At 43.3% G+C, this 15,780-nt stretch overlaps 1 protein-coding gene across 2 annotated transcripts in view; it reads right to left on the bottom strand.

The window, feature by feature from the left end:
- Window positions 1–15,780, bottom strand: part of abcc1 (ATP-binding cassette, sub-family C (CFTR/MRP), member 1) — a 69,468-nt gene extending 53,688 nt beyond the window's left edge. For both annotated transcript variants that reach the window (XM_039776472.1, XM_039776473.1), the window contains exon 1: window positions 15,560–15,780. In XM_039776472.1, the coding sequence (XP_039632406.1) occupies window positions 15,560–15,607 (48 nt within the window). In that variant the 5' untranslated portion in view covers window positions 15,608–15,780. The remainder of the gene's footprint in view (window positions 1–15,559) is intronic.

Here is a 15,780-nt window from a genome sequence, read left to right as displayed (position 1 = left end):
TCCACCCCACCCAGCCCTGCGTTCCTGTAGTGGACCACACCCGCTTCCCAAGTCCTGCAGTGGTGAGGGGGATCACCAAGTAGAGGAGGGGTCTGTCATCCAACTCCACCCAACCCCACCCACATCAAAACAGGTAGGGGGTGCTATCCACTACTCCCTCTGAATAAACACAATACTAACCCAAAGATGAAGGGTCTGCTCGCACCTTGAGTCTTTGAATTGGAAACCGTCAGTCAACGGTTTTTAAGGGGGTCCCTCTGCATGCTGAAAACGCCAGAAAAGGTTAGGGGGCACTCTTGACTTTAATCTCTTAACAGAAAGCAGTTATTCATAAATATAAGAAGGTACAATCTAACTTTGCGTTTAAATGCAAAATACACTGAGTAAGGAAGGTGGGGGGGGCGCTCTTTGCAAATTGAAAAACAACAAGAAAAAAGCAAGTGAAAAAATGTAGGGGGCGCCATCCACTATACACTCCCCAAGTATTAGATCTATGCAGTAAAAGTACCAAAAAAACAGTACGGTACCAGCATTTTAGGATTTTTGGCACAGGAAGTAAATGTCAGCTTTCCTCTCTCCCCACCCCATTGCTTCAACGTGATCAGAACTTCACGGGGGACCCCGCACCACCACCCTCACCTTGGCGCGATTGGGATTTCATGACTTCAAAAGCGAAGTGGTGTGTACTGAGCTCCGATGGTGTGGCGCATCAGAGGGGTTGGAGTGAGACGGTTTAGGGGGCGTGGGGGGGGCTGTGTGTTTCCAAAATTATGTTTCGGTAAGGAGGTCCGAAATTTGCCAGCGGTGACAAAGTCAGAATTTTAGCACCGAGTAAACAAAACACTAACTCAAAACGAGGTACAAGGGGAGGTCAGCGTGATCCTGTGAACTGAAGACGCTCAGTCAGAGGGGTTTTGGCGCTCTGTGCTTTGCAGCACGTAAAACACAACACCATCAGCTATGAAGATTTTTGCCATTTGTCTCACTTGACATTCAAAAGGCATTTCAGTTTCAAGCCCATTTTTATTCCACTTTGGTTTGCCTCAAAAAGACACATTTAGTGACATACTTAGCCATGTTTTTAGTTCTATTTTAGTCACTGCGGCCTCGGGACTGGGTTAGGCAGCCTTGACATGGTTAGGTTTTAAGCCATTCGTTACCTTGGTAACCATGGGGAATGGGGAATTCCCGAACCCCCTCCCCACCCCACCCGTTCAGGGAGTCTGTGTGGGCGCCCACTCCACTCACAGCTGGAGTTAATGGGCCTCACCACAGTTTCTTTCTAGAACGCAAAGCTCAGGGGCACAAAGGCAGGGGAGGCTCTTATCAAACACAACAGACACGTCTGGGAGGGTCCTGGAGGGGGCTGATAGATGGACAAAGCGCCCGTTTACGCTCTCTTTCAAAAAAAAAAAAAATACAATGGGAACCTTGAATGCCTTATCTGGGATACACGTGGCCTTGATCAGACATCCCCATCCCCATGTCTAATGGACAGTTGTGTTCAAAAGTAATAGCAGTGGGACATCACTAACCTGGTCAGTCACTTGTTTAGGGTAGAAATTATATTCCTAAGTGGCAAATAATTTACTAGAAGGTGTAGCAGAGTAATAAAAAACCAACAGTGCCAACAGTCATGACAGGCCTGCTGCGGATTCTGTGTCACCGAGTCATTAACTCTTCGAGGGCTGAATATTTCTCTGTATTATATAAAAAAAAAAAAAATCCTGCGACAAGACGAGACTTTTTAGAAGATTTTATCAAGTCCCGCAAGTTGAGACTTTGGCCACGAGATTTTTTTTTTTTTCCCCCTCTCAACCATATTCAACCACGCCCACAGTCCTCTCACCTCTCCATTGGTGTGAATGCTTTTGACAGACACAGTTTCTGCTCTCACCGCTCTAATCAATTTTAACGTTTTCCTCACTTTACGTTCCCAATTAAAGAAGACGTATTGTGTCCAAACCTTGTTGAAGAATTTTATCCCGAAGGGTTATCAACAGAAGAAGTGAGTACACAGGCAATCCTAGCACCGAGAAACGAAGTGAAATGAATTAACGTGAAAATTGTCGATCGGTTACACGGCAAATTGTTTAAATGCGTCTCAATAGACTCTGCTGAAACAGTTGGTGGTGATGGTGCGGAAGATGAAAACATCAACTTATAATATCACGAACAATATCTACAACCATTTATATCATCTGCTCTTCCACCGACTGAATTACTGTTGAAAGAAGGACGTATCGTAATGTTATTGTGTAATTTACGTCCGAGTGAGGGTCGAACAACTCTGACATGTAAAATATTAACAGGCAACAAAAAAGGTAATGTAGTCCATCTAACATTAGACACCACAGGAGATCCTGATATGACATTTGAATTAAAACGTTTACAGTTTCCCGTAAGAATAGCTTTTGCAAAGACAATTAGAAAATTATATCTTGCCGGAAGAAGGGGCCCGAGTTGCCTCGAAAGCTTGCATATTGTAATCTTTTTAGTTAGCCAATAAAAGGAGTCATTTTGCTTGGCTTTTCTCTACATTCATAATGGCCAACACAGTACAACACCCTAGTACTACAAGTCACTGGGACAAACATTCGAAAAAGTCGGTGTATTTAATAGAGACAAAAAAACGAAATTCACTCACGGGCAGTTATACATAGCACTGTCACAATGAAAGTCCAAAACACAGAATCAAAATTCAATGGGATTTTGACGAAAAGTTAATAAAAAAAAATTGTTTCTACTGAAGTTTTACAGTAAGAGTGTAAGTTTAAAAAGCATCTGCGTGTTAATTTCAAATCTAAACAGAATGAAAACGTATAAAACGCAACAAATACCTCTAAAGCAACATGAAAACAATTTACTTTCAAATTATTATATTTTACTCTTTTTTTTTTTTTTTTAATATGGTTAATTACTTGCTGTAATGTAAAATAGTTAGGTCTATTGTGCATATGTAACAATTCCCATGAAAATAACAATCAGTTTAAATTGTACAATCCGGATTCTCATACGCGACTCTGGTCTCTCGCCAGATGTCGACGCCATTTTAGAGGTCGTTTGCTCTTCGCTACTGACGCACGCGCAGGGAGTCGAGGTCAAATCAACAGAGCTACTTAACTTACCAAACTAAAACGTAAGGGTGAGCTTTGTCACAGTTTACCGCCGATTACCGTCCTCGATCCCTGAATTTCGACAAAAGTGCCGCTGCCGTGGTAAACATCCCGCACCTTTCCGGTTTCAAAGAGGGGAGTCTTATCTTCGCTTAATGACGACCCACCAGTGGCCCTTAGATCTCACATCATGAAGGCCGTGGAGAGAGTCTTTAGGGGTCCACATGTGAAAGGCCAGCTGAATCCTCCGTTTGACTATCAGACCAGAACATAAGAAATCTGACAATGTTATGGACCCAGCATGATTTTCTCTGTCGTATTTGAAGCTGAATAAGAAACATGAGGGATTAATCCCACCGCTGACTCAAATATCCCAGCAACTTCAGATTACCAACCCATTTTTAGTCTAAACTCAATCATTTTAGCCTACTTTAGATAGAGAGAGAGAGAGAGATACTTTATTAATCCCAAGAGGTAAGTCACATACTCCAGCAGCAGCATACTGATAAAGAACAATATTAAATTAAAGAGTGATAACAATGCAGGTATAACAGACAATAACTTTGTATAATGTTAACGTTTACCCCCCGGGTGGAATTGAAGAGTCGTGTAGTGTGGGGTCTCCTCAGTCTGTCACTGGAGCAGGACGGGGACAGCAGTCTGTCTCTGAAGCTGCTCCTCTGTCTGGAGATGATCCTGTTCAGTGGATTCTCCCTGATTGACAGGAGTCTGCTCAGCGCCCGTCGCTCTGCCATGGATGTCAAACTGTCCAGCTCCGTGCCTACAATAGAGCCTGCCTTCCTCACCAGTTTGTCCCTCTTCTTTATGCTGCCTCCCCAGCACACCACCGCGTAGAAGAAGGCGCTCGCCATAACTGTCTGATAGAACATCTGCAGCATCTTACTGCAGATGTTGAAAGACGCCAGCCTCCTAATGAAGTATAGTCGGCTCTGTCCTCTCTTACACAGAGCATCAGTGTTGGCAGTCCAGTCCAGTCCATCATCCAGTTGCACTCCCAGGTATGTACAGGTCTATACTATACTATTCTATACTAAATACTACACTTTACAGTCAGTACACACAGAGAGGCAGTGTCACTCTGGCTGTGATGGCGCAGTGACAGATCTTCAGACATGGAATGCGCATTTAATTCCCACCCATTACATTTCACTTTTCTCTCCCCCAACTCCAGTCCTGGAGGGCCGCAGTGGCTGCAGGTTTTCATTCTAACCCTTTTCCTAATCAGCCAGCAGGTTTCACTGTGAATTAACTCTTTTTCCCTTTCATTTTCATAGCCCCGTTTTTAAGGATTCAGTCCTCTGAATTGATTGGTTTCTTCATTAAATGGCAGCCAAGCAGAAATGAGACGTGAAAGAAGCCGACGGATGACCAGCTAAATTGTGACGTCAAACTCCAGCCAATATCACTCCAACCAGTTTCTTAATGAGAAGCCAATTCTTGCTGTTAATTAAACCCATTATTGAATATTAGGACTTGTTGCTGCTCTTATTCTGCCACAGCAGACTGCCGATTTTCTGTTTTTTTTTCTTTTTCTTTCCCCCTAAGACCACCGTCAAGATGTTTTGCTGACCTGAGCAGAACAACATGACCGAGATCCTTGACTCCTCTTTAATTTTCGTGGGAGCTGGTCAGGTGTCAAACAATAATGAGACATGACCAGCTCACCTGTGCCCATCACACAATATCTGAAAATAAAGATAGGTGTCGGTGATCTTCAGTAAAGCCGACTCTCAGGTCACCAAAACATCTTGATGGTGTTATTAGAAAAAAAACAGAAAATCAACAGTTTTGGAAATGTGTGCTGTGGCAGAATGAGAGCAGCAACAAGTCATGGAATTAAATAACGGGCTTAATTACCAGTAAGAACCGGCTTCTCATTAGGAAACTGGTTGGAGTTTGAAGGGAGCTGGGGAGTCTCTTTTAGGCCAACTAGCTAAGATGGCTCTAAATCCAGCAGCGCGAGTTCAATTTTGAGTGAAAAGGACGTGTAACTGAGAGACGGACACTCGCATGAATGACCCACCACTTGCCACCATCCTGAGCTGGACAAACAGAGTAGAAAATGGATGGGTGGTCAATTATGGAGAAATATCTTCTAAAGAAAACAGCCGATTCCATTTTCTGACCAACATGCCACACACGCATGTGACGCATCCTCTCTCGGACATGCCAAAAAGCAAAAAGAGAAACGCTTGGATAAGAAAGCCAGGGTGAGGATTGATACGACTTGTCGATGAAGAAAGCTGAAGGGCAACCCATCAGTTCAAATACAACTGGAAGAATCAGTCAGAACAGTAGGGGGCACTCCAAGTCTTATTTACTAAAGAAAGAACACCAAGAAAGTAAGTTTATGGGGAAAGGCACTGACACAGTTTAAAAAAAAATAACTGAAGGGGCAGCCGGCTGGACTCCATTCATTTTGAGAGAGAGAGAGAGAGAGAGAGGAAGCAGGGGACAATTACCTAAACAGACACATTCATCAGGTCACAGGGTCACCATGACATCAGCTCTTTTGAGCTCGCCCACGGGCTGGCTGCTCCACCCCACCCCCACAAGCCCCCCCCTCCCACACATGACATCAGCACATTTCAGTGAGCCGGAATCCTGGATACAACCCAAAACCAAAGGAAGCTTAATGGAAGCTGCACCCAAATCTTGAAGAACAACAAAAAGATGTGACCAGATGGCCTGTCCCTGTAAAATGTTTCCTTTCACTTCCTTATCCCACCAGCCATCTTAAGACTTGAGCCCGGCCTCCAGGACACACACACACACACACCGGACAGTGTAACCCCCCTCCAGAGATCACGGGACAAGACGACTTCACACCAGTGACCTGCACGCTGCGTTCTAAAACTCAATCATAAGAGGCGACTCTTTAAAAGAACAAAAACAAAAAAAAACATCAGGTATGTGCAGTTTGTGTCACCTAGTGACTATGACATTAACCCTTTACCCAGCGGCCTACCAGTACTGTTCACTACAAACTAACTTGACCTTTGACATGCAATCATAAAAAAATAAGGAAAAACACTGCAACATACAAATTTAAAAAAAAAAAAAAAAAGTGTGGCATTTATACATATATATTGTGGCGGATGTCTGTGGCCCTTGCCCATCCAGGATGCCTCTTCTGTATATGATCCGGGGGAACAGGCATGTACCTCCCTGGGACAGTAGATGGCAAAAGGGTGGTAGTGGTGCCTCAGATTCCTGCAGGGCTTCATGGGAGATGGACTTCTCTATGACCCTGTTGGGATCTGGGAGTGCCACGAGGGGGTGCCGCAGTGGTTCCCGAGCCCATGTGGGCAGTTCTTCCGCCACACCAACAAGTTCAGCCGGAAATGGGTCAAACACCACCTGGAGCACTTCCGAGTGGGCCATAAAAAGGAGTCAGCAACCACCACTCTGGAAGCCAGAGTCGGGAGGGGGGAGACAAAGCTTGCCGGAGAGGAGGAGAAAAAGAAGAAGAAGAAAAAGTATTGTGTGTGTTTAGTGCTTGTGGGAACGGGGAAGACAGGTGTCTGTCAGATGGTGTTCGGACTCGCAATGTAGAGAGAGAGACGTGGTGAGGCACAAAAATAACCAGATAGGTTAAAAAAAAAAAAACAATTTCTTGATGGCTTCCATCATTCCAAACATTATCACCTTTATACTCCTCCTCCCGTCTCTACACTGCTCCATACGCATCTTCCTTTAATTGAAACAGTACTGGAAGTCTTGTTGCTTGAGGCTCCTCAACACTTCACTTCATCCATTGAATAAAAATGTGTTCCCTTCAGGTCCCCTTTTGATTTTTGGGAACAAGTAAAAAAAAAAAAAAAATCACAGGGACCTAAATCGGGCGAATAGGGAGGATGATCGAGGGCAGGAATGTTTTTCCTCAGTGAAAAACTGCTTAACGGAAAAAGAGAAAATTTGCAAGAAACTTGATGTCAATTCGCCGTTTGATTTTCCCCACCCGACATTATTGCAGCAATTCACGTAGCGATTGTTGTGCAAATACTGACTGGGCTCTTCACAGGATATACCCAGCCGGTCGGCGTGTAGGAGGAGATAGAGTTCTAAGATTCACGTCTGGCCGACCTCCAGACGGTTTTCCAGGAAAGCCCCAAGCCCAGTCCGGTTATTTTTGTGTCTCTCCTCGTATTTCTATCAGAAAGTAAGCAAGGAATACCCACCACCATCAACTGACTGTGTCAAGCTAGAGTTCGTTACGTAATTAATCAGGATTCAGATTGCACAAATATGGAAACGCAAGCCTGCAATATGGCGGCCAAGCATTCTGGGGTGGTGCCCACTATGGAAAGGCGCCATTTAAACATCACAAGAATCCATCCATCTCCAACCACCATGTGAACGTGAGATTTCAAAACCCACCTATCCTCGTGTTACCAAAATACAGAAGCAACTGTACTGTACCTGTAAAGCATGCTGGGGCGATGGCCACCATCAAGGCACTACAGAACATCTCACGGAGGCCAATCATCATTACTAACTGACTGGGTCACCCCAGAGATCGTTACATAATCCATCAGGGCTGAAACTGAAGAAATTAAGAAAAAAATCGTCTGTTTGCAATGTACTTGTATAGAACACTAGGGAGGTATACGGTGTTGAAAGGCGCTATATAACACAGCAGGTAATAATCACCACCACCAAATGACTGTGCAACTCCAGAATTTGCTATCTAATCCATAAGGACTCAAACTGCAGCAATACAGAAACACCTGCAGTGAACATGTGATGTGATTTTTTTGGGGTTTAGGGGTGTTCACTAGGATCGACTCCAAAACCTGCAAATCAAACGCTACCTAAACTAGGAAGCAACTGCACTGTATCGGTTAAGCATGCGAGGGTGGCAGCCAGTATCTAAAAGGCACCAGAACACACATTACAGGACCCCTTTTTAGTTTTCGAAGGGCTCGTTTATACTTCACGCTCAGAACGCAGACTCATCAAGGCTGCCACGCGTTCCCAGGGTTCATCTGAACCGTCCACTGAGCAGGTCCTCAGAAATTAACGCGTCGCGTGCCGCGAGTTGCAGTACTCACAAAAAGACGGGGGGGCGTAGTGTGATAAGAGCCGGAATGTGAGGTGAGAGTCTCTGTCTACTATCTACAGGTGACAGAAAACCGCTTACGGGATCGGTGTGTGCGCTGCGATGTTTGATGAATTGTTCGATGGGGTGAAGCAAAATGCTGACATACAGATGCATTCGTGCTGCTTTTATATTCAAGCGTCGCATATTCCCGATCGTAATGACACGATTCATTTTAAAAGTCTCAAATACCATCTTCTGTGCCGTCTTTTTTTCTGGGGCTTCCATCCGGTCCTGACAGCAACGAATCACCACACAGAGCACATTAAATACAGTGGTACCTCTGGTCACGACCGTAATATTAATTTTCATTTTTTTCCTTTTTTTCATTTTTATTACTATTTAAATATTGGTTTTTTTTGTATCAGTATACTGCTGCTGGATTATGTGAATTTCCCCTTGGGATTAATAAAGTATCTATCTAATTTGTTCCAAAACTCTGGGCGCGACCCGAACGTAATTTCCCCATAAAATTGTATGTAAATACAATTAATCCATTCCAGACCATACGAACTGTATGTAAATATTATATATTTTTTTAAGTACAAAAATAGTTAATTATACCATAGAATGCACAGTTTAATAGTAAACTAAATGTAAAAACACAGAGAAACCCTTGAACAACAGAGAAAACTAACATTGTAAGAGTTCATGCTAGACGCTTACGAACCGCTCGCTGTAAACAAAAAAAATGAAATGCCACTTCTCTTGCAAAACTTTTCAAACCATCCTCTCCTGGCTTTAAATCCCTCACCTTTGCCACTCGAAGGAGGATTTTTTTTTTTTCCCAGCAAATCGCCATGAATCTTACGCGACCCCCTGCAAGGTGCTTCTCGTTCAACCACACTAGCAACAGTTTTTCCACCTCTTCCAGCACTTGAGGCCTCTGCTTGGTTGGCATTGTAACTCCTTTTGCAGCATCAGCTGCTTTGTTAGGCCCTGTATAGGCAAACAAAAGAAAATGGAAAACGAAGAATGGGAAATCATTGGCGCTTATGAACACGCGTAGGGAAACTGGCCGCCAGTGTTTTTGTTCACCACCAGAGCGTGTGGTCGTGAACAGATGCAAACTTTTGGTCGTAACCCGATTTGTGCGTGACCAGAGGTTCTACTGTATACGATATTCCAACTCTCTGCACATTTACAACCCTTAGATTTATACTTGATACCACTTTCATGATGAAATGCATTAAAGTATGTATGTTGCATTTTGCAGATAGGTCGTTAATTTCATTTAAATAATGAATACTGTTAATTACGCACATGGGGGCGACACGGTGGCGCTAATGTCTCGCAGTAAGGATTCACATCGCTGGTATTCCCTGCCTGGAGTTGACGTTTTCCTGCTGGGTTTCCACAGTGGGCTCCAGTTTCCTTCCAAAGATATGAAGATTTGGCAACACTAAAATGACGCCAGTCTGTATGCGAGTGCTTGTATTCACCTTGCAATGACCTGATGCCCCGTCCAGGGATTGTTTCTGCCTCGCGCCCAATGCTTGCTGGAATGGGCACAGCCCTGGATTGATGGATTTAACCATTAACATCCTTTTCAGAGATATTGCGGCAAGGTGTCCTCGGAATGTAATGGATGTTCCAGGCAATTCACAACACAGCGAAGCCGAACCTGTTCTCACCGTGATGATATCTCACACTGCCACCTGGTGGACTCCTCCAGATTTACGTAAAGTACAAACGCAAGTACAGGGTGACACAGAAAAATGGGAACTTTTGACATGTTGAGATGTTGCAATCTTTTGTTGCACCTGCATTAAACAATTTTCCACAACTTCACAAAACCTGGTTTCAACAGGATGGTGCGACATCGCACACTGCAAGGCAATCAACGGCAACTGTGCGAGAATTGTTTGGTAACCGTATCATCTCAAGATTCGGTGACATTCCCTGGCCCTCAAGATCACCGGATTTGTCCATTTTGTGATTTTTTTCTTGTGGGCCTACCTTAAGAGTCGGGTCTACACGACTCGGCCAAGGACACTGAATGAGTTGAAACAAAGAATTCAAGACGAAATTCCTGGTATCCCAGCCGAGATGTTGCAGTGATCAACGGGGAACCTCAACAGCAGATTGGAAGAATGCATACGTACAGGAGGACGCCATCTACAGGACGCATTTTCAGACATTGATAATTTGGATTACTGTCTCTTAAATGGCAAGTTGTAGTGGTTCAATTGCTGTCAATAATTTTTTTTTGTTGGATTTCTTCTATTTTTATTGGGTTTTTCAAAAGCTCCCGTTTTTCTGTGTCACCCTGTATAAACAGTACAACGCTTGTGCAGCAGGAGCGTCCGCTGAAGCAGGCGTCGCGTCATGTAAAGTATAAACCTGGCCTAAACCATAACCACCACACACACACACACACAATACTTAATCAAAAAATAACAATAAAATGGTAAAGCATACTTAGTTGGCGACTACTGTCAAAAGGCACTATATAACATTACAAGAATCAGTCCCCACCATCAACTGACCAAAAGTCCTCACTCTGCCTAAACATTGAAGCAAATGCACAGTACCTGTGAAGCATGCTGGGGTGGGATTCGCTGTCAAAAGGTACTATAAAACTATTAGAAAACAAATCAGATTAGCAAAACTCGAAAAGTACAAAGCACCGGTATCGTGCTTAAAATTCATACTGGGATGGTGTCCACAGACAGACACAACATAGCATTAGAAGAAACAGTCCGCCCCCCCCCCAGATAATTAAATAATCCACCAGGTCTCCTATGGTACATCTGTAAAGAAGGTTGGGCTGGTGTTCACTATCCAAAGGCACTATAATACATCACTGTCATTAAATATTACATTTCAGTCATTTAACCCAAAGGCCGTCACGTTGTAGAGATAAAACCCAAATGCAACAAAAGGCACTAATATAACATCACGGTGGCCACTTAACTCCAAGTGGTCACTTAATCCACCAGAACTTAAACTGTAAAAATATAGAATTAATTGTAGCGTACCTGTGGTGGGCCGGTGTCCACTATTTAAAGGCGCTATATAGCATGACAAGTATCATCATCAACACGGCCCAACTGTGTGACCCCAAATTTATCACTTAAACCAACCAGACTTATGTGGACAGATGGCGAGGACCACTGATCTCCTGGATCAGTTCTCCCCTTTTGACGGTCACCCTGATGTTTTTTCCACTTAGCCCACCAGGCCGTACAAAGCAGGAGGGGGTGGTGCTCACAGCTAAAAGGCACTATATAACTCACTGTGCAACCCTGAGTCACTTGTAAAATTAAAAGACCTTCACACTTAAATAATAAAGAACTGCGGTGCACCTGTAAAACACTTTGGGATGAGCGTCATTACCATAAGGCACTACATAATATTAACAGAACCAAACTCCACTATCAATTTGACAGCAAAGTCCTGAAGCCCAAAAATCCTCACACTGCAGGAATACTGAAGCAAACGCATTATACCAATTAAAGCTTGTGTGGTGGAAGACACAAGAAATCTTCAAACTGTAAAAGAAAAAAAAGGAAGCATGTTGAGATTGTGTCCGCCATCAAAAGGCACTATATAACCTTATTAAGGCACACATTTAACAGCAATGGCTCACAAGTCACTCATGTAACCAACACAGATTCAAACTGTAGAAATATGGAAACACCCGCCTGCAGTGTATCAGTTAGAGTGCTAATGAAAGGCACTATACAACATTAAAAAGACAGATTCACACATCGAGTGGTGCGAGTTAGGGAGTGTGCACTTGAGTTAACTCTCCGGGGCTTACGCAGCAGCAGGACTGAAACATTTCTCTATCTGGTGGGAAAGCACTATACTGTATATAGATGGATTGTTAATAGCTCTACTATAATAGTGCTCAAAAAGCGCTGCCCCCTAGTGGCTAAGATCATAATCTATTAAAAATAAAGCTGGAAGTAACAGTACTGCACTCTTTTGTCTGACTTAAGCTTGAGTACAACAACAACAACAACATGTATTTATATAGCGCATTTTCATACAAAAGATGTAGCTCAAAGTGCTTTACAGGATGAAGGAAGAGAAAGAAAATATATATATATATATATAAATAAATATTAGGCAAGACTAATTAAAACAGAATAAAAGTAAGGTCCATGGCCAGGGAGGACAGAAAAAAAAAAAAAAAAAAATAAAAACATGCCAGACGGCTGGAGAAAAAAAAAAAAACCTGCAGGCCACGAGACCACCCTGCCCCTTCTAAGCATTCTACCTAACATAACTGATCCCAATCAGTCCTCATTGCTTATCATTTTAGGCTTCACGTGGAAGAATTTGATGATGTTCATGTGGACCTCTGGCCTTCAATCCATCAATGTAGGTTAGGAAGAGCAAATCAAGTTCATCATCTGCAATGTGTCTAAGGCTGATCAAGCACATCGACCCCACATAGAAGTGGGAGAAGAGGAAGAGAGCACATGTAAAAAAGCAGGTTGGGGTGGTGTCCACTATTAAAAGGCACTATATGACATCATTAGAAACAGACATCAACTGATTGGGCCAACCCAGAGTCTGTTACATAATCCAGCAGGATATAAAAATGTTGAGATATGGAAACAGCTGACTGCAATGCACCAGTAAAGCATGTTGGGGTGGTGCCCGTTATCAAAAGGCACTATATAGTATAAGAAACCTTCTCCACCATGACCAAGAGTTTGAATAACTCAAGATAAGAGTTTATTACCAGGTGTGTAATTTGCCCCGGAGAGAAGCATTGCCTACACAAAAAAAAAAATGTGTGTAAGTGGCACCGACGAGACAAACGTGGGATCAGATAAACACAGAGGACCGCAGCCGCAAACAGGACGATGGATTATGAGGCTAACGTGTGTGGTCTGTGGGGAGGCTCCAACAGGCCTTTCAGAGCTGCATGTGTCCAAGTCTGCAGGCCTATCATCCCCATTTCATGTGATCAGAGTACAGAATTTGCCTCAGGGGTGGTGGGGAGTTGATTTGTTGAAGGCTGAACACTCTTTCCTACATTTACATTTTTTTTTTTTTTTAAAAAAGCACACCCACATTTAATCCCTTTACTGAACTGGTGGGCCTTTTGTCTTTGTTTGCCTCACATACTCTACATGTGAAAAAGTAAGTACACCCCATGAAATGCCCCCATTTTTTCACAAATGTGGACATATACAGATTTGATTTTCATTTAAACTGTATATATAGATAAGGGTGACGTAATATACCAAACATTACTCTTCATTTATTTTAATTATACAAAAGACAAGAAAATAAAATCACAAATGCAAATTTCACATGTGGAAAATGTAAATGCACCCGTACATTTAGGACTACCTCAGATGCCTCAAATTAGAAATCAGGTGCAAACAACTAGAAAGCAGAACATATGAGGCTGAAAGAAGTCTACCATTAGAAAGCGGCTGCACAAATTAGATCTGCTTGGGAGGTGTGCCAGGAGGAAACATTTGCTGTCCAGACAGAACATCGGGGCGCAGCCAGGACTTCTGGAACGACGTGCTCAGGATAGACAGCATTTGATTAGAAGAACTTGATAGCATCTGTAAAAACAGTGGAGGAAATATTGTGGTTTGGGGCTGCTTTCCAGCATTAGGGCCTGGTCAAATCATCATCACACAATCCACTAGGAATTGTACCAGAGGGTGCGTAAGGATAACGCGTGACCCTCTGTCTGAAGAACAAAGCTCAACCGACAGTTACCTTTCCAACATGACCCTAAGCAAACCAGGAAATCCACCAAGGAGTCACTGAAGACAAAGAAACGGAGGGTTCTGGAATGTCCAAGACCCTGCTGGGGGATTTGAAATGGGCTGTGCATGCATGACACCCCTCAGACACAGCAGAGCTGAAAGGAGGTTTGAGAAAAACACTTTCCCCTAGCTGATGTTAAAAGTCCGGTTGACAGTTATAGGAAACACTTGTTTGAGGAGACAACAGCAGCCGTTAGAGCCAAGGGGTGACTTTACCACCATGATGGAAATGGCATATCTGTTCACTTGTTATTAGATAAATCATTGCAAAAAGAAATTTCCACCAACCCCCATTTTACAACTTCTTTAACTAAAGATAACCTTTTAAACGAACATCAGATCTTGATTGGTCAACATCTTCTTTCGGCTGCTCCCGTTAGGGGTCGCCACAGCGGATCATCTTCTTCCAAACCTTCCTGTCCTCATCATCTTGCTCTGTTACACCCACCACCTTCATATCGTCACTCACCACATCCATAAACATTCTCTTAGGCCTTCCTCTTACATGGTAGCTGTATCACATGGTTTATAAAAAAAAAATAATAAAAACCAAGCACGTCATGGAGTGCACTTACTTTTTCACATGACTGTACATAAAAAAAAAAAAAAAAGACACAGCACAAGCAAAAATTTACTTTTGATAGAAAACAGCTGCATAACCATTTTCTGACATTTTCTGAACAGTTCAAAGTTAGCCCGAGCTGGGGTTCTTTAATTATTTCCACACCGGAGACGTCCCTTAATTGCATCCAAATAGAAGTAGTAAAAGTGATGACTCAGATTCATGAATGAAAAGAATTCTGTGGCGTTTCATCGCGTGCTTGCTGGGCAAAAAGGTCTTCCTCGCCCTTGTCAAACTTTTCTTCTAATTTTAACAAGCATCAATATCCATTAGCAAAACCTTCTACCTAAAATCTGTTTCATCTTTACACACAGGATGCTCGGGGGCTCGTGGAAGAACCGGACACGACAGAAACCATGATAAGGAGAATGAAGTCATAGCTGTGGACAAAACAAAGAGTTGCTGCATTCCTGGGTGGGCATTTCGGGGGCTTGCACAATGTTTTAGGGGAAATAAAAAAACTAAGTTACGTTTCATTACATCTGCCAGGGATAATGTTAAGAACTACTAGCATATGGGTCGACTTCCCCAGGGCCCACTTACACCCCAGATGCAAGGTGTCCACGATAATTTTGTTTCCTAAAATGTCGAGGGTATTTACACACATATCGTATAGTGTAGTGAATATGAAAGGTTAATAAGCAAAGTCGTTATACTGAGATGTGTAATCAAAGTGCTGGCGTCCCGTCCAGAGTTGCTTCCAGGGACCGTACCCATGGCCATGACTTAATAGAAAAGGTATACAAGAACTTCCGAGTGTCAACATGTATTATATAATTAGCGTATCACCCTCCACCTGGGACCTTAACAGGGAACCTTCGCTCAACATCCAGTAACGTAAAGGTGAACAGCGGACTACACGTTTTCCTCATGGGGCCTAGCAGGCAACTGCGCGAGACAACAAGCCAAGGCGACGGCGTCGGCAAACAATCACAAGAAAATGTTTTACCCAGAAAGGATCAGAGCCGTCCAGGCTGCAGAATTCATCGAGCCCCATGGCTATCAGCAGAGCGCTGTCGCTACCACGAGTGGAAGTCCAGCTCCCCCTTCAACTTCATGTCCCGACTTGCCGAACCAGAGAGTAAAAATACACCACTTCACGCGTCCCTAATAGACTTGCTTTTGCTACCGGCCTGCCGAGGATTAAAAAGACACCGGCGTCGTGTTCTG

Source organism: Polypterus senegalus, chromosome 13 (assembly GCF_016835505.1).
Source record: "Polypterus senegalus isolate Bchr_013 chromosome 13, ASM1683550v1, whole genome shotgun sequence".
NCBI lineage: Eukaryota > Metazoa > Chordata > Cladistia > Polypteriformes > Polypteridae > Polypterus > Polypterus senegalus.
Note: the sequence above shows the minus strand (reverse complement) of the source record. Positions and strands in the feature narration are given on the sequence as shown.